This window comes from Sardina pilchardus, chromosome 7, assembly GCF_963854185.1.
Source record: "Sardina pilchardus chromosome 7, fSarPil1.1, whole genome shotgun sequence".
In the NCBI taxonomy this organism is placed as follows: domain Eukaryota; kingdom Metazoa; phylum Chordata; class Actinopteri; order Clupeiformes; family Clupeidae; genus Sardina; species Sardina pilchardus.
Genome location: NC_085000.1, coordinates 21,901,850 through 21,929,105, shown reverse-complemented (window position 1 = coordinate 21,929,105; position 27,256 = coordinate 21,901,850). Strand labels below are relative to the sequence as shown.

The 27,256-nt window shown below is 44.5% G+C and overlaps 1 protein-coding gene across 1 annotated transcript in view; it reads left to right on the top strand.

Annotated features, from left to right (window-relative positions):
- Positions 1-18,257, top strand: part of scn8aa (sodium channel, voltage gated, type VIII, alpha subunit a) — a 56,806-nt gene extending 38,549 nt beyond the window's left edge. Inside the window, exons 21-27 of the mRNA XM_062541277.1 lie at positions 5,120-5,242; positions 10,471-10,755; positions 10,939-10,992; positions 11,204-11,341; positions 11,863-11,967; positions 12,064-12,334; positions 12,605-18,257. Coding sequence (XP_062397261.1) covers positions 5,120-5,242; positions 10,471-10,755; positions 10,939-10,992; positions 11,204-11,341; positions 11,863-11,967; positions 12,064-12,334; positions 12,605-13,758 — 2,130 coding nt within the window. The 3' untranslated portion in view covers positions 13,759-18,257. The remainder of the gene's footprint in view (positions 1-5,119; positions 5,243-10,470; positions 10,756-10,938; positions 10,993-11,203; positions 11,342-11,862; positions 11,968-12,063; positions 12,335-12,604) is intronic.
- Positions 18,258-27,256: the final 8,999 nt, after the last annotated feature.

Genomic DNA, 27,256 nt, shown 5'->3' with positions numbered 1-27,256 from the left:
GTCGCTGATGCACACCAATTCTAATGGAAATGGGAGTTGAACCATTTGAAGAATGCTCCCCTGAGTCTAAATGTCCTCTCCTGAAATAACCACCCCTCACCCTTGCACTACCGTGAGACAATCTCCGTATTAATGTTCACGTTGAAGAAAAAGAGCTGCTTGAATGACAGACACACAATTCCTCTGCTAAACGGTCACCTCCAGATTCTTCATGGCTCACTGATCTGTGACCAGCAAGGAATTGTGTGTCCAGCAAAGGATACTGTATGCTTTAAATACATGCCGACTTTGCTATTTTAGTCACTGACCCCGGCCACAGACTCCCATGTGATGCCAGTGGTGCCGCAACTGTAAAATGGCAGCCCACTCGAGAACCTTTCTATCAATAACACGGCTTATTGATACTCGATACAATATGCATTCAAGCAATGCTCATGCCCCTGAGGAACATGTGTTTACTCTGTGCTGGTTTTCTGACCTGTCTTACTTGGCGTGTATGACATATGACGTATGTATGTGCTGTATGTGAGATGTATGTATGTATGATGCCTTGTCTATGTCAAACTGGTTCTCATTCTCTACCCTCACTGTGAGCGAGCTTCCAAGTGCCCTTGCTTTAGTGGAGTCATTATTACCATTGCAGAGTGCTGCTTGTAGCCCCATATCAACATGCCCTGGCCTCTGTATAAACTAAGAGTTGTTTTCCCCCCTTAAAAGTAAAAGAATATGATTAATTGATCACATCAAGCAGTACTCAAGGGGGGGGGGGGGGGGTTGATGCTGAAGCGAACGCTTGGAAGTCAGCTTCTCCGTGAGGGACCCAGAGCAATGTTTTCGTGAGTGTGGCTCCCTTGTGGGAAACCGTTTTGATGGCGACAGCCTCGTTATTGGAGAGATTTGACTACTGCTGTTGTGTGTACTACATGTGTGTACTGTACGTGGTGTATGTGTACGTGTGTGTGCTTTGACCTTGTCCCTGAGCTAACTGACTTTCAGCTGAACCCTACACATGCTGCAGAGCTGAGACGCATGTCGAGAGAGGAGGCAGATCTCCATTCACACTGACATGCTCAACAGACACACTGATTCTAACACACACACACACTTACCCTCCTGCTAACGTTTACTGTACATGCTGTCATTTACAATTCACCATTAATATCACTATTACTTATTTATCCATGAAGAAGTCAATACGATCAGTAATCTCCCTCTGGCCTAATACCTACCTACAGTACATACAGGCCATTTATATGCAACTTTTCCCTTCACTGGGTTCTGGAGACCTACTGTAATATAGATGACTAATTTCCTCACATTCCTAGAACTGAATGTGAGCTAGAAATACACCTTAAATTGTAAGACATGTTGAAACGCTACTTCCCCCTGTAGTCCTGCTCCTGACCTGCAGGCAGAGCCCTAGGACTTCTGGGATATGCAGTCCTGCACTCACTGTGGTGCCTTTAGTTGGTGCTAGACTAACACTCCTAACATTAGTTAAGGAGGGGGTACAAACTACATTTCCCAAGCTGCAATTTGCACTGTGTATGTGTTTGGAACCGTGTGAAACCTCATCTCCCCGTGCCCCGATCCCCCACCCGACATCTTCCCCCCCCCCCCCAGCCCCGGCTCTTCCTTTAAAAGTGTGACACCTGCTCTTACCTCCAGAGTGTGTGAGGTGTGAGAGCGGAGGTGTTGTGATGTTGAAGGACATGGGCGGCGGACGGTGAGTTGTGGTCCTGGCATCGCCTCTCTCTCCTCCCTGTACTGCACTCCTCTCTGTCCCGTGGTTGTCGCTCTCTCTCTCTCTCCCTCTCTCTCTCCCTGTCTCTCTCTTTCATTCTCTCTCTGTCTTTATCTTTCTCCCTCTCTCCTTCTCTCTCTCTCTCCCTCTCTCTCTCTGTCTTTCATTCTCTCCTTCCCTCTCTCCCTCCCTCCCTCCCTTGCTCTTTCCCTCTCTCTCCTTCTCTCTTTATCGCTCTCTCTCTCTCTCCCTCTCTCTCCCTGTCTCTTTCTCTTTCATTCTCTCTCTGTCTTTATCTTTCTCCCTCTCTCCTTCTGTCTCTCTCTCTCTCTCTTTCATTATATCTCTCTCTCTGTCTTTCATTCTCCCCTTCCCTCTCTCTTTTCCCTCTCTCTCTCCCTCTCTCTCCCTTGCTCTTTCCCTCTCTCTCTCCCTCCCTCTCTCTCCCTCTCTCTCTCTCTCTCTCTCTCTCTCTCTCTCTCTCTGGGGAGCACTGGCTCCTGTGTGTCCCGTATGTGGCCTGTGGCTTCTGCTGTCCCGTGTCGTCACGCCTCTTACAGTGTCCAATCAGGAGGGGCTTAGGGTATAGGGGCCGCCATCATAGACCAGCATGCATCACTAATATCGATGTCTGTGTGTGTGTGTGTGTGTGCGTGGATCCATGTTGCTGTCGGTCCAGTGATATGTGTGTGTGTTTGCGTCACATTCTTCACATGGTTTATATTTCTGATTCTCTCATTGTCATTTTTTGGCTCCTTTTGATTCTGCTCTGTGTGTTTGCCCAGTGAGTGAGTGCTGATAGTTGATTCCTATGGCAGAACACTTATAGCATGAGTATAATGTATATATTAGGGAACTTTAGCTAGGGTGTACAGAGGCTCTGTAAAACATCAAAACAACACAACAAAATGTTAAATGCATTGAGCAATACTAAGGAATAATGTGAGATATCTCAGATATGCATAACGATGGTTGTTAAAGACCTTCAGTACAACAGCTATGACGGTACAGATAGTTAATCTGTGAACTAAGTTAACCCTGTCTCACTACTGTATATCCTCATCTGAGGTTATTGGGAATAGTCAACAAGATGATCCTGACTCCTGAGACGGTGAGACCCCAGTATACTAATGAAATGTCCCCACTATGTTATCTCAGGCAAGAGATGAGCCCCCCTTGGTCAGTTTATCTTAGCGAAGACAACTAGCGCAGTGTGTATGAGTGGGACCCGTGTGTTGGGCTTTTGCATCACAGTTGCTTTCATGCACATTTTTCGCTTTTCTGTGTTTCCTTCTGTTTTTTGGTTTTGTGGGAGGCGGGCGGGAGTTGAATTTCTGTTCTTTGCTTTTCTGTTTTTGTTTTTGTCCTCATTCAGATCACCGCCACCCATAAGTCATTGAACCTTACCTTGCAGAGCTGTGAGCGCGGGCGGGCGGTGAGCGGTGAGTGAAGGGGGGGCCGCGCTGAGGCGTCCACGGCGGCCGGCCGGCCGGCTCACTCTGGGCCTTCTCAGGCCCTCAGACACTCAGGCTGAAGGTGACCATATCCCCACAGAAGTGTGACCGTAGAGTGAGGTGAAAGCTTTATTCACACTCTCCCCCCCACCATCTCCCGGGGGGAGAGTGGCCGAGGATTTGAGCTTTTTGGCCCACAACCCAGCTGGGCTCAGATTCAAGTTTTTGGATCAAGAGACAGAGTCTCAGAGGATGCATTTTATAGTCCATTTTAACACTCTCTGCCCCCCCTGCCCACATTTAACTTAACATTCAATTTGACTTCATTTGAAGCCTACTAACAAATGTTAATTATTATTATATATAATATATATTATTATTCAAGCTCATTTTGTAATGGACAAAAATAGAAATAAATAATAAAAATGTTACGGAACTTCACACTGTGACTTTTGGCAGAATTTGCATCCAAATGGCCAAAGACTCAAATGCCATCGTTTGGATAGTGATCCCATCACCATAAAACTTTCGCCTTCCGTAGACTCCCCCCTCTGTGAGTTGGTCTGCTTTGGGTGTTGTGTACTACTTTGCCGGTGTATTTTTACTGAGTCTGTCAGTGGCTGGTTGAAGATCTGTTTTATATCCCTGTGTGCAGTAAGGACCTAAAGCCCAGCCCTCAGTCCCATTGGCCACTCAGGTCCCATTGTATTGGCACACTACAACTCTTATAGATATCAAACACAGCACGTATTCTTTCAAAAAACATTTTAGTGGCCCCCATCCAGCTTGCCATAAATATTACACATTTAGCCAGTAGTTTTACACTATATTCTGCCACACTGTTCTAACCCTTCGATTTTACTTACACTTAATTCTTGAATCAATTTCTTCTACATGTTTTAGTCCTTTGCTAGACTCTGGCTGTGGCTGACTATTGTGGGAGTGCCCAGTGCCCTCTTAGTTATGGGCTAGTGCTGTGGGGCTGAGCAGGGCTCGAGGTCCTCTGATGTGATTCTGTCCTTTCAGTGCCGTCCAGTACAAGTGACTAGCCGATCACCTTCCCTTCCACTCCCCCAATCTGTACTGTAATGTTGCTGTGTTATTGTGACACTTCCATTTGATTATGATGAAAACAAAAGCAATGATTGGTTGTTATTGGTAACATGGCATACATGTACATGTTCACCTGTATTCTTTTCCGTAGGTGCCATTAGTTTGTCTGTCTAAAAAATTAAATGGGATTTTATGCTTCAGCCGAGAACGACATGGAGAGACAATGTTAGAAGGGCCAGGGTAAGGTTCTTGTAGTCTGTTGGGGTTTGATCCACGTCTGCAGGGAAACCGTACTGTGTACCCTTAGACCCCTCCCTACCTCCCTTTCTGCCCCTTTCCTGGGTTTTTGCACCCTGAAACTTGCCACGTGACGCGCTTTTTGTCCGTCTACCTTCCCCATCTTGTGTGAGTCTTATGCTGCTCCTCTCTCTTCACCTTATTTTTCTCTCAACTACTGGTCTCTTCACAGGCACAGCGAGGACTCGCCAGGAACTCCCCCCCCTTTCCCCTCAGCCTCTCAAATAATAGAGAAGTTTAACCTTGGGGGTGGGGGGAGGTATCCTGCTACGTCTCCGAACCCTATGCTCCCGTAACCCATACTAAACATGCTTCTTTCTCTCCTGGGATATAGCTATATACATATATAAATGCTATATTATATATGTATATACTGTACACAGAAAATAAAATCTTTGTGTGTGTGTGTGTATATGCGTGCGTGTGAGAGTATGTATGTATGTATGTGTGTGTGTGTGTGTGTGTGTAATCCAACAATTGCGCCAATTCTAGGGCCCTCTCTTCCCCAAGAGAGTGTCCTTTTCCCCGTCTAACAATCTGGAACCTCTTTTGCTTCTCTGTTTCTGTGTAGGTGTCTATAGTCAGCCTTATAGCTAATGCCCTGGGGTACTCCGATCTAGGGCCCATTAAATCACTCAGGACACTAAGGGCCCTCAGGCCCCTCAGAGCCTTGTCACGTTTTGAAGGGATGAGGGTAAGATCCTAAGCTAAAGCAGCTGGTCCTTCTGCATGCCCATTGAACAGTTTAAGCATGCTAGAACTGATCAAGAGAACAGCAAAAGAAAAACAAAACCACAAAAAAAATATATATCCATATATATTTCTATTCACCCTGGGGGATTTTTTTAAAAACAGCAAAACCTGAGACGAGATATCACTCCTTTAATTACATATCAATTATGAATCTCTGCTTATTTCACAAGTCAAATCAATATAAGTCATGATGCAGCTCCAAAAAAAAAAAGGTACATATAGCTAGGCTACTGTACCAAAGGCAAAAGCATTTCCCAGATTTCCAGAGACAATGTGACGGTGACTGGTGAATCTAGTTACCAGTGGTTACCACTGCATATATGATACGGCTAAAAAAAAAAAAAGGAATCTGTACATGTGAAAAGCTGCCTCATCACATGAAAAGTGAATTGGACATGAGTAATTGGATAAAGACCTTGAAGAGAAAAGAGAACTTATTGAGAACCAATGGAGTAGTGAATGTCAAAAATCCCACTCAGCGCCATGTGATCCCCTTGCCATCTCCATGGAGCATCTGGCCTGCGATTGGCTGCTCATCTGGCCTGATTCGCAACCTCTGCTTTTAATCGAGAGCCCCCTTCCCTCCATTTGACACCCCCCCCCCCCCCCCCTTCCCGTCCTCATTTCCCCCCTCCCCTCAACGCATCCCCTCAAAGAGAACAACCAGCGGCAAAAACACACCATCACACCTCTCTTCTGCACCCCACCCCCACCCCTAACCTCTAGCTAGACTCACACCAAACACAGGGCAAGATGACTGGAAACCAGCTTTTTCTGTAGCTTTGATTTTTTTTGTGTGTGTGTGTGTGTGTGTGTGTGTGTGACTCTATTAGAGAATCTATGCATTTTAGAAAGAATTTGGAAGGGCCTCGAGATTTGGGTCGAGGCTTGTTTGCCTTAGTCATGCGGGTGACTGTCCTGCGTCATCAGCCTTTACCGGAGATGACTCTCCTTTCACTCCCCGAAGCTGACAGCGTCTGTGCTGAGGAAGGCTGACAAGTCTATGATGTAGCCGTCTTCTCATACACTGTTAGCTCAGCAGCCCCTCTTCACAGCAGCCCTATTTCCCCCTTCCTTCTTTTTTTTTGAGAGAGAGAGATGATTCAGTCGTCTTGGCTGGACATTTGAAAGCAAATTCGTCTCGAGCTCTTTGGCTTTCTGAGCGAGCTGACCCGTCTCCAGGCCCATCTCTGCCCAGTCCCCGTCTCTCTCCCTTGGCCCCCTGCTCTGGTGGTTGTTAGCGCTTGCGCCTGGTTGTTGTCACCTCCAGCTCCCCCCCTCTCCTCTACCTCTTTTTCTTCTTCTCGTGGACTGGTTGCCTTGTCCTCTAGTTTTGAGCTTCTCTCCTTCACCTACCCACCCACCGACCCGATCCCCCCCTGCCTCTCCACCCCTCCCCAGCCTCCAACCCACATCTGCAGCTCAGTGCAGCACCCCCCCATCCTCTTCTCCCTCCCTCCCTCCCTCCCTCCCTCCTTCTTCCTCGCCCTCCTCTCTCCCTCCATCTCACCACTGTCCTCAGCCCATTTGGCTCTGCACTGGCCCTACCAGCGCTGCTGGGCCAACCAGCTGGAGCCTCACTGCACTCTCTCTTGCTTGTCCAGGATCTGCACAAGGAACTCAATAAAGATTAATAAGCAACTGAAACCACCACCCCTCGCACATCACTGTGGATGTCGGGGGAAGATATTTGCTAAGCTTCTGCTAGAAAAGACGTCTTCTACATTTTTTGGTCACTTTACTCCCAGCTGATTGGCGAAAGAAGGGCTGGCTCTGATCTCCAGACGTGAACATGGTGTTCTGTCCAAAACCACAGTAGACCATCCGTGTGCGAACAGCACAGCAAATGGCCATTTTCATGATTAATCGGCGCAAGAGAGGACTTGAAGTCTTAAAAGAAGGCAGAAGCTTAGGAAATGTGCAAATGTTGCCTGCTCACCCAAAGGCATTATTGTATTCACGTCATGGCACGACAGTAGCTATAGGCAGGACCCTGGAGGAGGAGAGGCCAGGAGGCAGTGTTGTTTATTTATTATTGAGCTAAGGGATTGATCAGAGCCTCAGAGGAGAGAGGGGGGTGGGAGGAGTCTCAGATAATGTGCTGTAACACTAACCTCATCACCAGGGTGATGTCCACCAGAATATCGTCCAGTTCCCAAAAATGACAGATCAGTCGGGGCTCTGGGGCATGAGCCACCAGATTAGATTACTAATCAGGAAGTAGCTTTAGTTTTTTTTTTTTGTCTGTTTGCCCTTTAGAGGTCTTTTCTGATAGGAAGGTAATTTTGAATGTTGTGAGAGTGAATTCAGTTTAAGTTTATTTCTGCCCCTGGAGTACCTAGGTGAGGAGAATGCAGAAGTATCTAATTATTTTAACATTATTTTAAATATGTATTGGTAGTGTAGCATGCTAGTGTTGGTTAGCTAATGTAAGCATGCTTCTGTAATGCATTGCCCTTTGCATAATCCCTCTGGAGGCTATCGAAAAGGAACCCATAGATGTTATGTAATTGAACTTCACTGTTGCATGCAACACAATTACAAATACATGTTGTGATTTTTTTTAAGTCTGTAAGAAGTAGTCAGAAAAATAAAGTAGGATCTCCCTTTGAGGAATTGAACTTACAGGGGTCTGACTTGGCCATGAAAATAGAGGCCATGAAAAAAGAGGAAGCTCGGAAGAGTTAACATTAGTTAATGCCTATGTTCATCAAACTGTCTGCCATTCTGTTTGACTTGGAAAAGAAAATGAGTTAAATATGAATAAATAAATCGACAAGGAGACACACGACCAGAGGGGTGGCTTTGCTAGTGTTGTTGATTATCATGTATTTTGAGAAACTTTGAGTGAAAATTAACACAAAGTTGATCAAAAATTAAAAATTTTGACAAAGAAATTTGACTTGAAGCAACAAATACTAGGGCTTTCACACCAGCGTGGAACAAATCTACATGTAAAAAGATAAAGCCCATGCTCCTTTTATGTGTATTTAATATGCCAACATCTTGTTCAGGATCCTCTGATCTCTCTGTGTCAGTGTCTCTACATCGATTTGTTTACTTATTTTAACGGTTTTTGAGATTGCACAACAATGCCATGTAATACAGTATGCATGTACTCTTCAATTGCCAATGCACAGTATGCACTTTTGACAGCCATTTTCCCTCTCTTTGAGTATACACATCTTTAGCATTTGTCTGTTCAGTCTCTCAAATGTAGATCATTGTCCATGTGCAAAAAGTAGTAAGACGGCTTCTCTTGGCAAGTGCACTTCTTATCAGATTTGAGATATTAGCTCTTTTCCCTCTATGGGAGAACACTGCTCAGTCATCGCTGTCATAGTGCATTTTTTTTTACAATTGCTGTAATGCAGAATATACGGCTATTACACCTCCCGTGTGGCTGGGGATAGAGTAATTACTTCTAGGGTACAATTCAGCCAAGGTTTGCTGATTTGTATGTAATACGGTTAACCTTGATGGCTCATCCTTGATGGCTTTATGGGTGAGCTATTTAAATGGTTCCCTTATAGAATATTTGTATGTAGTCTCCAAATGATAGCCTTCAATTCTATGTAGTGAGTCAAGTTAAAGGACAGCTCCGGTGTAAGAACAACAGTCCTTTTTCAGACCCTTTCTGTACACTTACAAAGTTCAAATTAATTTGGTTTGTCTGCAGAGACCCTATCCACAGTCTAAAGTAGAGATGTACTTTGACATAGCGAGTTTGCCCCCAAGGTTATTGCAATATGCTATTTTGTTGTAAATGCATAGTCAATGTTGACTACTCTGATTGATGTCGTTTGGTTCCCAATGAAGGTTTACACTCATCCAAAATAGAACCTAGGTTGGTCTTAGACTGGAGTTGTCCTGTAACTAAGTTTACTGTAAAAATAAGATAATAGACATACACAGATAGTCGGTCTATGTGACCTAGTCAGTACTGAGTCAGTAGCAAGCCAAACCGTGCCTAGCCAGTGCCCATGCCAAGGGAACGCTGTTCCAGAGCGGCTTGCTCTGTGTGCGTCTGTCTTAAGGAGGGAATATGGCTCCACGAGTCTGTAAAAGGCATGCATGTCCAGCTGTCTGCCTGAGAGCTGCTGGTGGGCCTGTCTGACACTCTCAGTGAGCGGACAGCTAGGCGCTGAGCTCGATGCTAAGCAGTGGACGATGGGATCTTAACACTGTGGGGAGGGAAGTGAGAAGTAATGGGTGGGGGGTGGGGTGGGGTGGGGGGAATTCAAGGGTGACCACGTACAGGGCCAAAGGGATTGGGGTTGGGATCCATCACTAATGTCCCCGATAGCTTATATGTATTGTACTGTGGAGGGGAGTGTGTGGGCTCATTAGTGGGTGTGGTTTTGTGGGGGTTTGGGGAAGTGGGGAGGATTGTTAGGTTAGATTGATGTGAATGACAATGTTGAGTGTATGCTGTATACCTGCTTGATCAACATGCTTTTCAGTTCCGATCAATTAGAGGAACTGCTCAACAGCAAACCTGGTGTATATGTGCTCACTGACAACTCACAATATGCAATATGCATAACTATTTCATATCTAATCTCACACCACTATTCATAGTGCACTTACATTTCCGCACTAGGGACCCACCAACTTTAATGAATCACTCGATACCGTATAGTTAAATACATAGCAAAACACATAGCAAAATTCTACATAAACAAAACAAAAACAGTTTGGTAGTATTGGTATTTTCCCCCACTTCATATCCTACGAAGAGTAGCACCCCATATGGAAAAGATATAGAAAAAACGTATATGCCAGCATTGTGTTTTATATACAAAACTTGTTTGATTTACTCTTTTATATGCCAGTGAAACCATTATAAGATCCTTGCTAAATCTGTGTAACCTGAAACATATAAAACATTGTAACCTGTAAGGACTATATATAGTATGACGTTGTATGAGGAAAACGAGAAAGGGGCCACTTTCAAGAGTAAATCACACAAGTTTTGTATATAAAACGCATTGCTGGCATATAAGTTTTTTCCATATCTTTTCCATATGGGACGGCAGGGACTAGAGCGGTGTCCTACAGGTATACAGCTGCACTGAGTGGGTGTGTATGTGTGATTGTGCTGTATGAGTCGAGGTGGCTTCAAGGCAGGAGCTCACTCGCGTCTGCCCTGTCTCTCCTCTGGTCTAGGTGGTAGTCAACGCCTTGGTGGGTGCCATTCCCTCCATCATGAATGTGTTGCTGGTGTGCCTCATCTTTTGGCTGATTTTCAGTATCATGGGCGTCAACCTGTTTGCGGGCAAGTACTACTTCTGCTTCAACCAGACGTCCGAGCAGCTCTTTGAGCTGGACGTGGTCAACAACAAAACAGAGTGCTTTGCCCTCATCAACGCCAACTACTCGGAGGTGCGCTGGAAGAACGTGAAGATCAACTTTGACAACGTGGGCGCTGGCTACTTGGCGCTGCTCCAAGTGGTTAGCATACTCTTCTGACCTTCAGACATTTTCATGTTTTCATCACATTTTGTCATTGTATATCCTTCTAATAGGTTCCAACTCTTCGGAAGGTTGGCCATATGAATGATAATCGCATTGCTACGCTAATAGCTGTGTTCTAAAAATAACATGTCTGATAATGTCAAATCTGCTGTGTCTCAGGCTACATTCAAGGGCTGGATGGATATCATGTATGCTGCTGTGGACTCAAGAAGGGTGAGAACTCTGAGGAGTGCAGAGTTACTTTAAATACAATTAGCAGTAAATGTTTGCGCATTTTCACTAAGATACTGACCTAGACCATAATAGGTATCCTATGTTTGTCAATATCAGTGTTAGAACAGCGATGTGTCTGGGATGCCTCTGATGATTCTCGTTATTGTCTCTGATTTGTTTTGATCTGCATTTTGTCCAACCTCTCCACCAGGTGGAAGATCAGCCACTATACGAGGACAACATCTACATGTACATCTACTTTGTCATCTTCATCATCTTCGGTTCCTTCTTCACCCTTAACCTCTTCATTGGTGTCATCATCGACAACTTCAATCAACAGAAGAAAAAGATAAGGCTCTTTGTGTCTCTAAATTGAATCTTAGAAGCTCAGGAGATAGAGAAGTTATCAGGTAACCAGTAAGTTGCTGGCTCAAGTTTGGCTCCTCCTGACCCTGTTGAAGTGTGTTCTTGAGAAAGACACTGAACCCCAAACTGTCCCTGATGTGCAGGTTGGCACATTGTATGGAAGCCTCTGTCATCAGTGTGTGTGTGTGTGTGTGTGTGTGTGTGTGTGTGTGAATGGGTTATGCAGTCCTTTTGCAGTGTCCATTTGAAATAACCAGACGGGTTACACTGATACTGCTATTACACTTAGACTTTTTACTTTCTTAAGCAATAGACACAACAGAAGTAAATGAGATGTATTATGTTGATGGCAAATATGGATGTCAAGGACGTCTTAAAATGCAAGTGTAAATATACATTCATAAGGCTTTCAGCTGCTTTTATGATAACCCTGTGATGGTCGTGCTTATGCAGCATTTTGACAGGTTTTCTGGGTTGTAACCAAACTGTTGCTTGTCTCTATACTTTGGGGGTCAGGACATCTTCATGACAGAAGAACAGAAAAAATACTACAACGCCATGAAAAAGTTGGGCTCAAAGAAACCCCAGAAGCCCATTCCCAGACCACAGGTACCACTGACATCTCAGAGCAGGACCGGTAATCATGTGCACTGGTGATGTTGACGATGCCGTATTCTTACCATGTTCTTTTCCCGTTCTCTGCAGAACAAGATTCAAGGGATGGTCTTTGATTTTGTAACTCAGCAAGTGTTTGACATTTCCATCATGATCCTGATCTGCCTCAACATGGTCACCATGATGGTGGAGACCGACGACCAGTCCGACGAGACGGAGAACATTCTTTACTGGGTCAACTTCATCTTCATTGTGCTCTTCACCTCAGAGTTTGTCCTCAAGCTCACAGCCCTGCGACATTACTACTTCACCAATGGCTGGAACATCTTTGACTGTGTTGTGGTCATTCTTTCTATCGTGGGTAAGTGAGTTAGTGAAGGAAGTTCTTAAAAAACCAAAGGGAGATGCATCTGGTCTTCAACGGAGTCTTTTACTTTTCACATCTGTTACTGGTTCTGTAAGATCATTGATCAAGTTAGTGTAAAGTAGCAGAAGGAGCCATGTAAGATCTCTTCATAGATAAGGGGGCTAGGATCTCATATCAGTGGGGATATCAGTGGGGGTAAATGGAAAAGAGCAGTATGAATTGTGTTCTAAAATGGCTTTTCTGTTTTGTTTTGTTTTTTTCCAGGCATGTTCTTGGCTGACCTGATTGAGAAGTACTTTGTGTCTCCGACGTTGTTCAGGGTAATCCGTCTGGCTCGAATTGGCCGCATCTTGCGACTAATTAAAGGGGCCAAGGGCATCCGAACTTTACTGTTTGCCCTGATGATGTCACTGCCAGCCCTGTTCAACATTGGCCTGTTGCTGTTCCTGGTCATGTTCATCTTCTCCATCTTTGGCATGTCCAACTTTGCCTACGTCAAGCGAGAGGTGGGAATAGATGACATGTACAACTTTGAGACCTTTGGCAACTCCATGATTTGCCTATTCATGATCACAACCTCGGCTGGTTGGGACGGTCTCCTGGCGCCCATCCTGAACTATCCGCCCGACTGTGACCCCCTCAAGGAGAACCCGGGCACCACGGTGAAGGGCAACTGCGGGAACCCTTCGGTGGGCATCTTCTTCTTCGTGATGTACATCATCGTGTCCTTCCTCATCGTGGTCAACATGTACATCGCCATCATCCTGGAGAACTTCAGCGTGGCCACGGAGGAAAGCGCCGATCCGCTTTGCGAGGACGACTTCGAGTCCTTCTACGAGATCTGGGAGAAGTTCGACCCCACCGCCTCGCAGTTTATCACCTTCGCCAAGCTGGGCGACTTTGCCGACACGCTGGAGCACCCGCTGCGCGTGCCCAAGCCCAACACCATCGAGCTGATCGCCATGGACCTGCCGATGGTGAGCGGCGACCGCATCCACTGCCTGGACATCCTCTTCGCCTTCACCAAGCGCGTGCTGGGCGACAGCGGCGACCTGGACATGATGAGGCAGCAGATGGAGGAGCGCTTCATCGCCGCCAACCCGTCCAAGATCTCGTTCGAGCCCATCACCACGACGCTGCGCCGCAAGCAGGAGCTCATGTCCGCGTCCATCATCCAGCGCGCCTACCGCGCCCACCTCCTGCGCCGCGGCTTCGTCTGCCGGCGCATCCTCGGGACCAACAAGCTGGAGAACGGCGGGACCAATCAGGAGAAAAAAGAGGGCACGCCCTCCACTGCCTCCCTGCCCTCGTACGACAGCGTGACCAAACCGGAGAAGGAAAGGCTGGACGAGAGCGAGAGCATCGGCAAGAAGGAGAAGGGCAAAAACCAAAAAGACGTCAGGGAATCTAAGTGTTAAGGACTGCGCTCGAGATCTGGCGCTGAGATCTACAGCGAGTGACATATGACGAGACGAGACTCTGTATTCGAAATCCAACAAATGTACAAACATCAACAACAACAACGACAACAACATCAACAAAAAGAGGGAAAAAACTATTTACAAGGAAAATAGAAAAATCTTAAAAAAAATAAATAATGGTTTGTTTACAGACTTGTTGCAGATGTTTCGATGCAGAAGAAGCAGCTTGGTTTTGATACCACTCTGAAGACGACCAAACACGATGAGCTTTCTGTGTGTCATCTGTGATTAATGACCAAGATTTTAAATAACTTTTCACTCAACGTAAAACTCGATCAAACAACTCAACTAAAGGTAATGCGTAGGCCTATGGCAGACCTTCGGGGATTTGTTGGGGACCACCCGCCATCTGGACAGAGAACTGTATGAAAAAGATGGCGACATTTTGAAGAAGGCTTCTTTTCCATGGCCAAGTGTGGATTTCAGCATTGCTCAACTGTGGCTGACACAAAGACTCAACAACAATGCTGGATTGTAGGAAACCACCTGCTCCGTTGCTGGGGTTTCTGTGACATGTTGTCTTTTAACTGTAGATGAAAAATGATTAATCAACAATGGGGAGAACAGAAAAAAAAACCCAGAACATTATGTGGGTTTTTTTTTTAATTTGTTTGTGCTGAATATACTTGCATCTTTACATTATTTGAGCAGCAAAAAAGAAAAAAATGATACATTTAGCCCATGTCACTAGTCTTCATCCTCTTTGTTATACCTGCGTTAAAATGATTTTTCTACATGGGCTTTCACATTGATCGGGTAGGGGGCTTTATCAGGGTTTTGACTTGGGCTGAAGGGGGCTCCGACTGAGTTCCAAAGTAAATACCTAACTAATTGTGCTCGTTCAAATGCATAGAAATGACTTGCATGATGGCATGTTTTGATCAGGAATCATGCATGAGAAATCATAGTCCACACGACACTTACTAAGGCCACAGCAGTGGCTCTACCATTAGCTTTGAAGATCTCCACAGGTCCAAATTTTTTCAAAAATGAGATCGAACAACTAAATTCTAACTTAAGTACTCTTGTACACATTATTTGAGAACTTCAAACAGTATGATTGTACCTACCCTTCACATGCTTTCCTTTCTGACACCATGCTTTCACCATGCGTCATTGCAACGTTTTTTCGGTGTCAAACCAGGCTGTAATCATTCAAAAAAATCTGATGTTTCTATTTGCTTGTGTGTACTAACATTGTGGCACATTGTGACAAAACACAAAACATAAGTACTTTTGCTGCTCTTGCCGTGTATGTGTGGGGGGGGAAAGAGCAGGGGTGGGAATGGTTGCTGGAGATGTTCGCCCGTGAGTATACACTGATTTGGAGAAACATTTTGAAATCAAATGGAACCAAATCCCAGGCTTACAGAGACCTTGATTTGCCTTTCGTTTCTGCACCAGCAGCATATCGTTACATGAGCACTGTTTTTCTGATGTTCTCCATGTTGTTGAGAGGGGACGGCGTGAATTGGGACGCCGATGTCACAGAGGGAAAAAAAAACACGAGGGTGTGGCAGAGCTCCTCTCGGCCTCGCTCAGCTCCGCGCTCTTTGTCCGACTGCAGGGAACGAGCGCTCCTCAGCGGAGGGGCGGCTCTCCACGAGGCACAGTAGACAACTGTCAAATAACCGTCACAACTGCCAGGATGTTTAATTTCCATCCATTTTCCTAGGGCCTTTTTGATGGCATTTTTAAACCTTGTGAGCCTACATTGGTTCCATTCCGTTGTTGTTGTTTTTATGTCTTACAAAAAAAAAAAAAGCAGTATGACATGATGAGGCTTTGGCGAAAAGGCTCGCTGTTTGGAGCTTCGATTTTTTCGCCATCATGAGATTCGCGGGAGTCCTTGATGGGGTCTGTTTAGTGTTCTTGTGTGTCACCCCGGCCTGATCTGGAATCAGCTGATGTAAAGCTTTGGCATCAGCATCTGCCAAGTGATTGAGGGAAAGCTTAGTCAGCTTCAGAATAGTCCAGAGTCGAGGAAAAGGGTATCCCCAGTCTGTCCTGCATCCTAGCTAGATACACCTCTTTGGACTACTGCCAGTCAGCTTAGAGCCTTTCGTGTCTTATTTGTGTTAGCTAAGGCTCAATAGGACGTAAGAGGACAACTTTGGGCCTTTCTGAGAACTAGGCTAGGAACGGTTCGAGTGAGGTGCCATTCATCATTGATATCACCAGAAATATTCAGTGAAGGACTGTCACACAAGGAAAGGTTCCCTTTGTTTTCATCGAAACAAATTCTTTTTTTGTACAAAATAAGAAAATACAAATAAAAGGTATGCACTTGAGTAGATCTCATCACAGTTTGGACTAGCCAAGTGTCCATCTGTGCCCACTCAAGCAGTGCAAGGGAACAGTGCAAACAACACATCTGAACTGGAGAACAGCGTCAGAGGGGCCCGTCGCTCTATACGAGTCCCGGTAGGCGGGGGAACTTTTGTATCACAGAGTGTGAAATTGCTCTTAAACTGCCATCCTCTATCTTGAGGTCCATAACAGAAAAAAAACACACACGTGAGGAGAAAAAAATGAAATATTCAGAAAAAAGAAACCACAAGTCCCAGTAACCATGCGTTTGTCGGGGCATGCCCTGGGACGGGCAATGCCCACCCTCTAGGCCACTTCCTGTTTGTGGCACACTTCCTGTTTACAACCCCTCCCCCTCTCCCCTTCAGGGCCTCACTGCATAGTGGGTCTGCAAACTGCCTGAGGTCTCCAAATCAGTGTGGGTGCTGTGGACTTGAGATAAAAACCAAATACATTCCCAATGTTGAAAAAAAAACAAGAAAAAAAAACAAAACATGCAATGCCATGCGGTTTCTCCCGATACCCATCTTGGATGTAATGTGTAAAAGAGTCCATTCACATTATGACTAAATGAAATATATCATTCTGTGTACAGTGCGGGCTATGATGTACATGGCACAGTTGCTGAGAAAAAGTTGAGAATGAACTATCTGAGAGAAACTATAAGTATTGTAATATACTCTTTTTTGGGTTTTGTTTTCATGGCATGCTTTGTTGTGGTTTTTGTAAATACAGAATTTTAAAAGATTACTACTATTAATCTAACAATAAATGACAAACAAAACTATAGAATGGCTTCCAGCTGATGCCCTTGTCACATTTGTTACTTTTTTTATTTCATTTTTTTCCCCCAAAAACAATTCTCACTTTGTTGGGGAGGGGGGCGGGGGACTGAATGAAATAGTATGAATCCTATATTATACAAACAGTATATATGGAATATATATGAATATATAAGAGCACTGTCACATTTTGTTTATATGCAACACGTCCAGTGGATGTCATAAATTGGTTGGTCCTACCTCTGGAGATGGGGACCAGCTTTCGCACGATATAATTGGAGCTGCTTGGATTTTTTAGCCCAAGATACTTAGAGGATGATGCTACCAGCACACTTCTTGTGTATTCCTAGTACCTACCGTACTTACGCTCAACACAACATACAGTAGACATGCACACAGTGGAGAAAACACACCCGAATGAACTCAACCACACAGAGATATACACACATGCACACACACACACACACACAGAGTGCACACATGCTCTTTCCTGCCTATGAAAATCTGTTCTCTCTCACCTCAATCTGTCACTAAGACGCAGAAGCCTACTGTTTCTAGGCCTCTTCATACACATCTGTGCCGTTGCTACTGAACTAGCCATTCATTTTACATTTGATTTTGTATTTTTTGTTGTTTTTCTTTTTTCCGTATGTGTGTGTGTCGATTCGTTTTGTGTGTTCATAGTGTTACTTCACTAAATGGTGTGTGCCTTTTTCTGCATTCTTTGTGTTTCTCCTTCTCCTTCATTTTCCGAGTTGCATTGTCTGCAATCTTGGAGGATGGTGCCATTTCTAACTAGTCACCCTGTGAGACAAGACGGGGAGCGGAGGGTCATTATGGAGCACAATGTCAATCAGGGACTTGAGATTGTACAGCGTGGCATACTGTACTGCCAGAGAAATGCCAAACAACAACAAAAAAAAAACACACACACAGAGCCCGTTTCCTCTAGATTTGATGTTACAAAAAAAGACACATAATTCAGTATGTGATTGTGTTCTGTGCTTTGTGTATCATCCACTTGGCTTGTGAAAAAAAGCTTGCCTTCTGATTTTGTGTTTCTTTCCACCTCTGAGGTCCATTTTTGTATCAGCATTTGTTTCTTGGACTGTTCCATTTTTAGCATGATTAAGATGCTTTTTGTTTCCATCTTTCTGAAGAAAAAAAAAATATCAAAAAGTGCTTTTCAAACTGTTGTTATCGTTTGACACAGTTATGTACATGGTAGGAGGAAATATGATGTTGTGTCGCACAACCACTTGGACTCTTAGTAAGACCTTATAAAAGATTGTCTTCATTTGAGCACGAACCTTTTTATGAACAAATAAAGCAGCCTTCCAGTTACGCAGTGTGTTTGGGTCTGTTCGGTGATTAGAGGGGGAGATACCAGAGACTGCCGTTGCTGTGGTTACATCTCCACAGCCAATCACGTTGGATCTGCCGCTATGCCCATGAGTTATGCTGCATGCAGCCAGACTTCCTGACTTATCAGTGCTGAGTGTTGCTGGAGATTAGGAGAGGCCCGTTCGTGGTGTGTGCATTTGGTATTTCTCTTAGTTTTTCAGCAACATCCCAGCTTCGCATACAGTATGTCAGGTCTTAACCACCATGAATGTTGTTCTTCAGTGATAACAGAGGGCAACGGCACACGAGGTGCAGGAACTCTGGGAAGATTCAGTAGCAGCTTAGCGTGAGGCCAGAGCCCTTCAGCAGCATACACTGGTGGGAGAACAAGGGCACACAGGCTAGCTAGCCCCTCAGGTTATATCCATGGAGCCTTCTAGACGCTGCTTAGGGAATCAATGTAAAGCTATTAGGTGAGGTATCAATGTCACCCACTTCAGCTGCAGTAGCTGCTCCCTCCCCAGGGACTGGCAGCAGGCACGCAGCTCTCTGATGTATTGATCCAGCGCTCCACCTCCACTGTCTCCGAGCGGTAGGTGGGGACGACAGAGCCGGGGCCCCCTGGGCGAGAGATGGACACAGGTGAGACCGGTCTTGTCAGGAGTCACGCTGCATCAAGGCATTCAAAACACGTCGTCGCAGTGTTCTTTCTGCCATTTCTGTGTCTGTCTCTCTCTCTCCCACCCCTCCTCCTCCTCCTCCTCGTCTCCCCTGCTGTGTCTCTTCCTCATCCATTCCACCCACCTTCTCCATTTCAGAGCGGAGAATTATCTGCCGGCTTCTCTGCCTGTCACACACACTCTCTCTCTCTCTCTCTCTCTCTCTCTCCACTCCTCTCTTTTTCACCTAGAGCAGTGTCATCCCCTCTGCACAGCTTTTCTGCCCCCCCAATACACACACACACACATACACACACACACACCCTCTGTCCTCTCCCACGACAGCTATGGGGCTGGTGGGACCCGTGTGTTTATCTCCTCATGTGTTTCTCTGCTCCTCTCTCCGCTCCCAGATAGCACAGGGAGTGCAGTGAGGTGGAGAGAAAAAGAACAGAGAGGTGGGAGGAATAGGGATGGAGAGAGAGAGAGAGAGCAAGAGAGAGCATGCGCGTGCCAGCGAACGAACGAACGAGCGAGAGACACTGAGGGGATGGAAGAGGGAGGGGGAAGGTGAGTGCGCAGGAGAGAGAGAGAGAGAGAGCGAGAGAGAGGGAGCGAGAGAGCGACAGGGAAGGGAGGGGGAAGGGGAGAGGGTGCGGTAAAGCACTGCAGTGCAGCTAAATGAATGCACCATTGGTGGCTGAGTCAGCACGGCTCCCTCCCAGCTCGGCCCGCCGCCCGCCCGCATCAGCAGCCGGAGCCGAGGCTGTCCGAGCGCCGCGCCGCTCACCGACAAACAAACGGCCGTGCCCGTCGCCACGCCGACGGGACGAGGGAGGAGGAGGGTGCTCACCTTTTTTTTTCTTTTTTTACACGAATATACGATGGAGGGAGTTCATGCACCCCTTTGAGAAGAGCTATTCGAGTGAGGGAGGGAGGGAGGGGGGGCTCACTGTCTGACCCAATTTGCAGACAGCCACACCTATCCCCTCATCACTCCCCGCGCTTTCTCATTCTCTCTCTCTCTTCCTCCCATAGACACTCCCCCTCTCCATACAATATGTGTCAAATGTCCCCCAGTCCATTATTGATATGCAGCACAATAGTGCAGCTCAATTCTGGATTGATGCATGTCTCTTGATCGTGTAAACACGTGAACCGTGTGCTGCCGGTATCCAGACATGGGCAGTATTTCAATTATATGTATTTTAAATACGTATTTAATTACTTTAGTGTATTTTGTAATTTGTATTTTGCAGGATTGGAAAAAATCAAATGTACTTTGTAACAAAATACTTTGAGGGGTTGTATTTAGAGTATTTAAAATACTTAAATACTTAACTTATAATTTCCCCCCTCAAATTAGCCAACAATTCATCACACAGTTAATATAGCCTCTTACCTAGTATAACCATGACAATATGCTATGCTTATCATAGTCTGGGAGCCAAAGGTCAGAATCTTTAGGACATGAACCCCATGACATGAGGATTTATGTAAGGTATCAACCAAGGTGTCCTGATCTGCAGAAATAATGGAGGAGACTGAGGCAAAAACCTCCCCAATGCGAAACAGTCTTGAGTTTTCACCTCCCAGTTAATTAATTCTGTATATTGAGACACCTTACAGGATGTTACTTTATTTGTCCCCCGTGTTGCCAGTCATGTATGAAGGCAAAAGGCATGCATTTATAGCACAAAAAGGGAAATGCATTTCAATTTAAAAAGGCTAACCTGTTCAATCTGTTGTACTACTTTCATTGAATACGGAAAATGATGGTGGGTAGTTTGCTTCGTCAGAGTTGATTCCACTGTCGCAAAGCCTGCTTGTTGTCAATTCAATCATCGGATATAGGATGCTGATTACATTTTTTTACTAGATCTACTGTACTTCATGGGTAGCCTGGCTCCGCCTTCCTACATACTTCTGTTCACTTTTTATTTCACTCCACTACGTAGTCTGGGTCTGCGGTATATATTCACAGGTTTTCTCAAGACAAAAATGTGCAGGTCCAATCAGCGAACAGAGGGAGTAGCTGAGAACGATGCCGTTGAGGTAGCTAGTTTGAGCATGCACCTCACGACCAAACGTTTATCGATTGGTTATGGCAGATCTCATAGGCTCTGGGCAGAGTATCCGCATTCAAGGGAATTCATGCTTGGCAATGGAAAGTGTCCAGACTCTCTGTACATTACGAATGTACGAGAGTATGGTAGGACCAGGCTACTTCAGCCCAAAGTAAAGAATTTAGGCCTCTGTCCGCCAATAAAAAACTAGTATTTCTTGTAGTTTATTTTAAAAGTTGGTATACCATGATTATTGTGGGGGTATTTTTGTATTTTCTAATTACTAATTACTTGTATTTTAATTAAATACATTTTTCACATCCGTATTTTGTATTTTATTTTGTTACATTTTCTACACCAGTATTTGTATTTTGTAACAAAATAGTTTTTGATGTATTTGTGCCCACCTCTGCCGGTATCTTCTCCGTATTGCTGATTTAGGGGTCTTAATGTGGAGGAGCTTTCTGGTTGGTCATGGGACGTCATCCATCATCATTAGCAGCTGAAATGGCAGGTCTCGCTGCAGCCTTTGCCCTCCAGCTGCGGGCCTGCTAGAGGACACTGGGTCGGTGTGGAGGATGGACGGATACTCCCTCAGGTCTGGTCCCCTTGAGGAGTCTCGGGGGGGGCGGGGCTTGGTGTCCTTATACCCACACCACTCGGCCGCCGACCAATCCTAGCAGGCTCTGCTGCTCCAGGACAGGTCCATCACTGCGGTAGCTCCTCCCTCCAACACAGCGTCAGCAGAGCAGCATTTCTGAATGAACAGCTGCAGCATCACCACCTCAACACGCACACACACACACACATATGCACACATGCACACGCACACACAGACGCACACACACACAGAACCCCTCCCTTACTTCCGCTTGTCAAAAGCAGCCAGTGTTTTTGGGGGAGCTTCTAGAAAGGAGGAGTGGGGGGGGGAGGGGGGGGGGGGGTATATCCTTACTATGCCCCTGCCTTTGTTAATATTGATTATTAACAAAACAACAGGAAAGACATCTGATATTGTAATTGGTGTTTTTTGAGTAGCCTATGTTTTGTTATACCCTTTTAAATGTGCATCATGTATTTTTTATGGGCAATTGTAATATAGCTATGGAAATACAGTATATCTACTGTGCTGTATTTCCATTTCATAAAATAGTATATGGACAAGGTTCTAGGTTCAACAACCATGTCTCCATTTCACTGTATCTATTTGTAGTGTGTGTATGTCTGTGTGTGTGTGTGTGTGTGTGTGTGTGTGTGTCTGAATGACTGATTGTCAACCTCCAGTGTTGCTCTGAAAAGTGAGCTGTCAAGGTGCGGTCACATGCGTCAGTCATCAATTTCATCACATCTACGCACACCGATGGTAGAGTGCCGTAAGCCAAGGCTCTCATTCATTAATATTACCTCCACACAACCAAAAATGACTCAAACGGCACCATCACCAAACACAGTCCGTTTCTTGGCGCGAGGCGGAGAGAAAGGGGGGGGATGATGTAACAGTCGCACTTTCAACGTGAGACAGACTCTCAGGAGCGAGCGAGCCCGTCCCTCCCTCTGTCGGATCGCCCAATGACGGTCAAGTGGGGGAGCCAGAGAGAGCTGAGGCAGGACTGGAGAGAGCAGCTGGATTTCAAATGTGGCGACAGGCTTGGGTGGGGACCCAGGGAGGAGAGATGGAAGAGGCTTTTTGTAGAGTAACACTGCCCCCGGTGTCTGGAGAAGGAACTGATTACTGTAACCTTGATGTGACTCAATAGGAATGAATCACAATTAATAATCAAATGTGAGCTACAGTGCAGAACTCCCTACAACCCTTAACACTTGAAATATAATAAATCACATCAAAGAAATTAATCAGTGCATATACTGTACATGTTTTGTTATTGGTTTCCGCGCATCCATATGCGTTTTATATGCCTTTTAAAAAACATTTTCCTTTTATTGACCATTTTGTTTTTACCAATGAAATTGTTGATCACAGTACCTCAAGTAACAACAAAGAATGCCTACGTTAAAGATGCATATTTTGCATTAGGGCTGTGCCACAGAATAACAATAATAACAATGAATAATAAATAAATAAATAAATGAATAAACAAACAGTTCTAAACTGATTGAGTGAATCATATTCAAACACGTACGGTACTGTGCAAACTTCTTAGGCTGCTTTGCATGTCTTGCTTTGGCAGCACTGTGGAGACCACATGTATTTGTTTCTCATTCTCTTTGGAGTGCAGCCAGGTACAGAAGGTGTGTGCATAGTGTTGAAGGATACAGAGGGAGTGTTTTTGTCCTGTTTCCAGGCCCTGCAGTTTCAGACTAGGCTCACAAAGACTGGATTTGTTGTTTTTGGTGGTGTTGCGGTAGCCGGTCTTGCAACTATTACTGTAACAGAGCAGTCATTCATAACTCAGGCCTGCATGGGCAAGCCCCGCCCAACAGAAACTGTTGGCAGATCCAACCATGTGTGAAAACCAGGGGTGTAAGTTAAGTCAGAGTAAGTGGCAAACCTCCTAATAGAAGAGCTGTACCATGTTGGAAACAAGTGTTCACACTTTAACATGCTATCTTTTTGGATTATGTTGTCTGTCTAATCCAAAATAAATCAAATCAAATCAAATAAAAAAATCTCCAAACAAAACAATGCAATGTGGCTCTTGCTGTAGGAGGTTTACCAAATACTCTGAGTTAACTTACTAAGGTTTGTCACTAAACCACGTACTTGGAATACCCCCCTGAACTACATCCGGTCGGCTCCGTTGTGAGTTTCCTCCTGGCAAGGTCATTAAGGTCATCATCAATAACACTGCTGGTTAGGTGGATCTGGTGGCGGCCTGGGACTGGAAGAGTGGAGAGTGAGAGGTGGAGGTGTGGTCATTGAGACATTGCTGGAGTGTCACATCTACGAGCAGCCTAAGACCTTTTACACAGTACTGAGGAATTTTATGTTATGGTTTCCTCATGAATGGGTAATTTCAAAACCAAGGGCACCAACTAGTGGTTAAGCAGGTAAAAATCCCTCCTGTAGGGAGCATGGTAAGAATACAGCCTCACATGACCTGTTCACCACCCAGTGAGCCACCACAGTATGTTGCATCTAAACATAGAATGAATCTGCTGGCAAAAATGTTGTCAATCTGGCTATCCATGTTATACAAAATGGAGGGTGTTTATCTCTATCTCTGTCTCTATCATTTGGAAAAGGGAAAGAATGAAGCAATACAAATCAGATGGTAGCCCTCAATCGAACCAACTGTTTTTTTTTAGTTTGTTGAAAATATTTAGAGAGGACACATAGTCACAACATACCTCTTCTGAAGAACCTCTCAAGGCTCCACTTTCCATCTAAAAAGAAAGTTTCTCTTACCATTATGGTCAACAATAGGGCTACCGTACAATGACTTTAAATCTGACCAAGCTTGACCAAGAATAGTGAATACAGTATGTGGAACATTCACGTCTGATTGTAGTTAGCTCCATTCCCATAACTGATTGAGCCGAGTGATGAGTTGCCCAGTCTTCATCCTGTCTTCCAGGAGACCTCGCTTCTGTTGACTGGAATTTGAACATTTCATTGATTTTATCATACTGTATATGTCCTCTTACTGCAAGCCAGCAAATTAATCAAAATGAATGGAATTAGTACTTTAAAGTTGCATCTCAAAGCAAACACATATTTTTGTCTGACAACTAAAACAATCTCCATCACTGATGCATGTGTGATGATGGATCCTACTGTCAATAGCTACATGGTATAAAAAGGTCCAAATGTATTTTCTTGAAATATTATGGCAGCATGACAATAGGGCTAATAATGCGCATTGAGGCATTCTGTTTTTTAAAAAGTCCTATATAGCCTAAATATGCTTTGCTCAGTATTGGTATATACTGTAATAAAGTTCATATTACACTTTCACATTTCTTCATTCTTCATCATAAGACCTGATTAAAAAGGACATATATTATTATTATTATTATTTATTATTATTATTATTATTATTATTATTATTATTATTAATAATAATATTTTTTTACAAATTTGTCATAATTGCACATTTAGACAATTTAGAAGCAAGATGGCGAGATGACAACACTATGGCGTGTACGTCTCTCTGCCATATGAGTAGGTAGGCTAATCAAACAATATCTGTTTTTATAATCGAATGTAGGCTACTGTAAATCATTATAGGCTACTCAATTACTTTTCCCCATTAAAAGTCTTACATAAGCTTGCAAAAACACAACATGAAGTCCCACCTCTCACGTTTGGTGCTAGCCAGCCAGGCAATGAAGTCTTTAGCCTTCAGCATATCCAGTTGGTTAGTCAGGTCATTAGAAAAAGTTCCGTCCGAGTGTCTCTTCAGATAGTGGAAGACGGTTTGTCCGTCTTCCACTTTTAATGTCTGCCACCTAAGGACGGTCGTACAAGTAGAATTAAGTGTCATCGTTTGCCAAGAAAACAGATAAATGTCCCTGGCTATTCTCATAGGCATTGTCGAAAATGGGGGAAAATACAGTTAGGATGTTACCGAGAATGACGTGCTTGATCTTCTATCACTACCTCCAAGGTTTCTGCGCAGAGCATCAACATAAACATACTCCAAAAAGGCGGGCACATCTTCCTGAAAATACCTGATAACACAGATGCCAGATATCTGAAGTTAGGCATTGAAAAAAGGTAATACTTTTTGTCATGTGGTTATCTTGAATGGAAATCCTCTACCTTATTTGCTGTCCAAGATGTTAACTTTCAATATCTCTCCTCTTTGTTGATAAAGGACAACATACAGGAAGAGACGGAACACCTGTAAAACACCAGAACACCAAGGTTAGTGTGGCAGGTGGCTTTTGAGTTTCTCACTGTTACTTATAAAGACGGGGATCCCTCATTTGACAGGTAGGTCACCTGCGTCATACCATAGGCCATGGCCTGTTGCTTTGCCCATTTTATTACAGGGCACTGTTACAGCTGGTTTTATTAAGCCTATTTTTATCCAATGTACCACCAAGTGCATTCACTCGGTATGGTAGGCTACAATTTGAGTATTTATACTTCATTTATACATACTTGAGTATTTCTATTCCTGTAGAAACTTTCTGTCTTCTGCTGCTGTTGTCATTTCTTTCTTTCTTTCTCTCTCTCTCTCTCTCTCTCTTTTTTACAGTCATTGATTACAGACAGAGAAATCTTCCCATGACCAGAGAGCCTTCACCGTGGTTTGTCTAGACAGACTTGACCAAAACAATCTCAAGTACTGTAAGTCTTGTGAAGTACCATTATGTGTTTTAATTTCTATAGGTAATGTGGCCGCCACTGAACTCATGGTGTAGATACTAGTGGCGTCTGCGCCTCTAGGCTAATACTGTAGAATATGTTTCACTCGGTGTGTGGCTCCAAGATGAAGTTTAGTCAAAATGTAGGAAAAGAAGAGATCGCACACAGGGGCTGGATGATGTCAAAATTGTATTGAAATAGAAATCTTTTTTGTTGTGTGGTGGTTAAGGTGCTTGCTTAGCTAGTGTGCTGTAGTCTGAAAGTTGTAGGTTCAATTCCTAACTTCCACTATTGTGCCCTTGAGCAAAGCACTTAACCCCAAATTGCTCTGAGGACAATGTAATCCTTTAATAGTAATATACTGTAGTTAACATTATGTAAGTCACTTTGGACAACAATGTCTGCTACTGTAAATGAATGCATCATATGTCAAATACGTAAAATACTCCACACACCTTGTGTGCCTTTGGTGGTCAGTGAATTTAGGAAAGCTAACTGTGCATAATGCGCAGAACAAGGACAATTCCAGACTTTGAACCATAAATGAAAGGGGGATTCCTGTATGAGGTATCTGCATTACATTTTTTTGAATGAGAGAATCTCTACATGTGATTGGTTATCACATCAAGCTTGTGCAGTGCAGTGCAGTATATCTGATGGGAGGCTATGATGTGCTCATCTACGACCAGTGGTGTAGTCTACGTGATACGCGGGACTACGCAGTATACCCACTGAAAAATAATCACCATCTCAGTATACTCACTTAAAATAGGCAAGGATGGGAATTAACAATTGGGGTTGATCACAGTATACCCTCTACAACTAACTAAAGTACATTACAGTATGCCCACACTACAGCTAACTAACTAGACTACACCACTTGTCTAGGACACGATGCTCCTCCCAGCCTATTCCTCATTACTGTGCCTTTCTCTGTCCCACACACGGCCTGGGCTCGTGCAGTGCCAGAGGTTGGAGGAGGGGGTTCTGGCTAGTTGC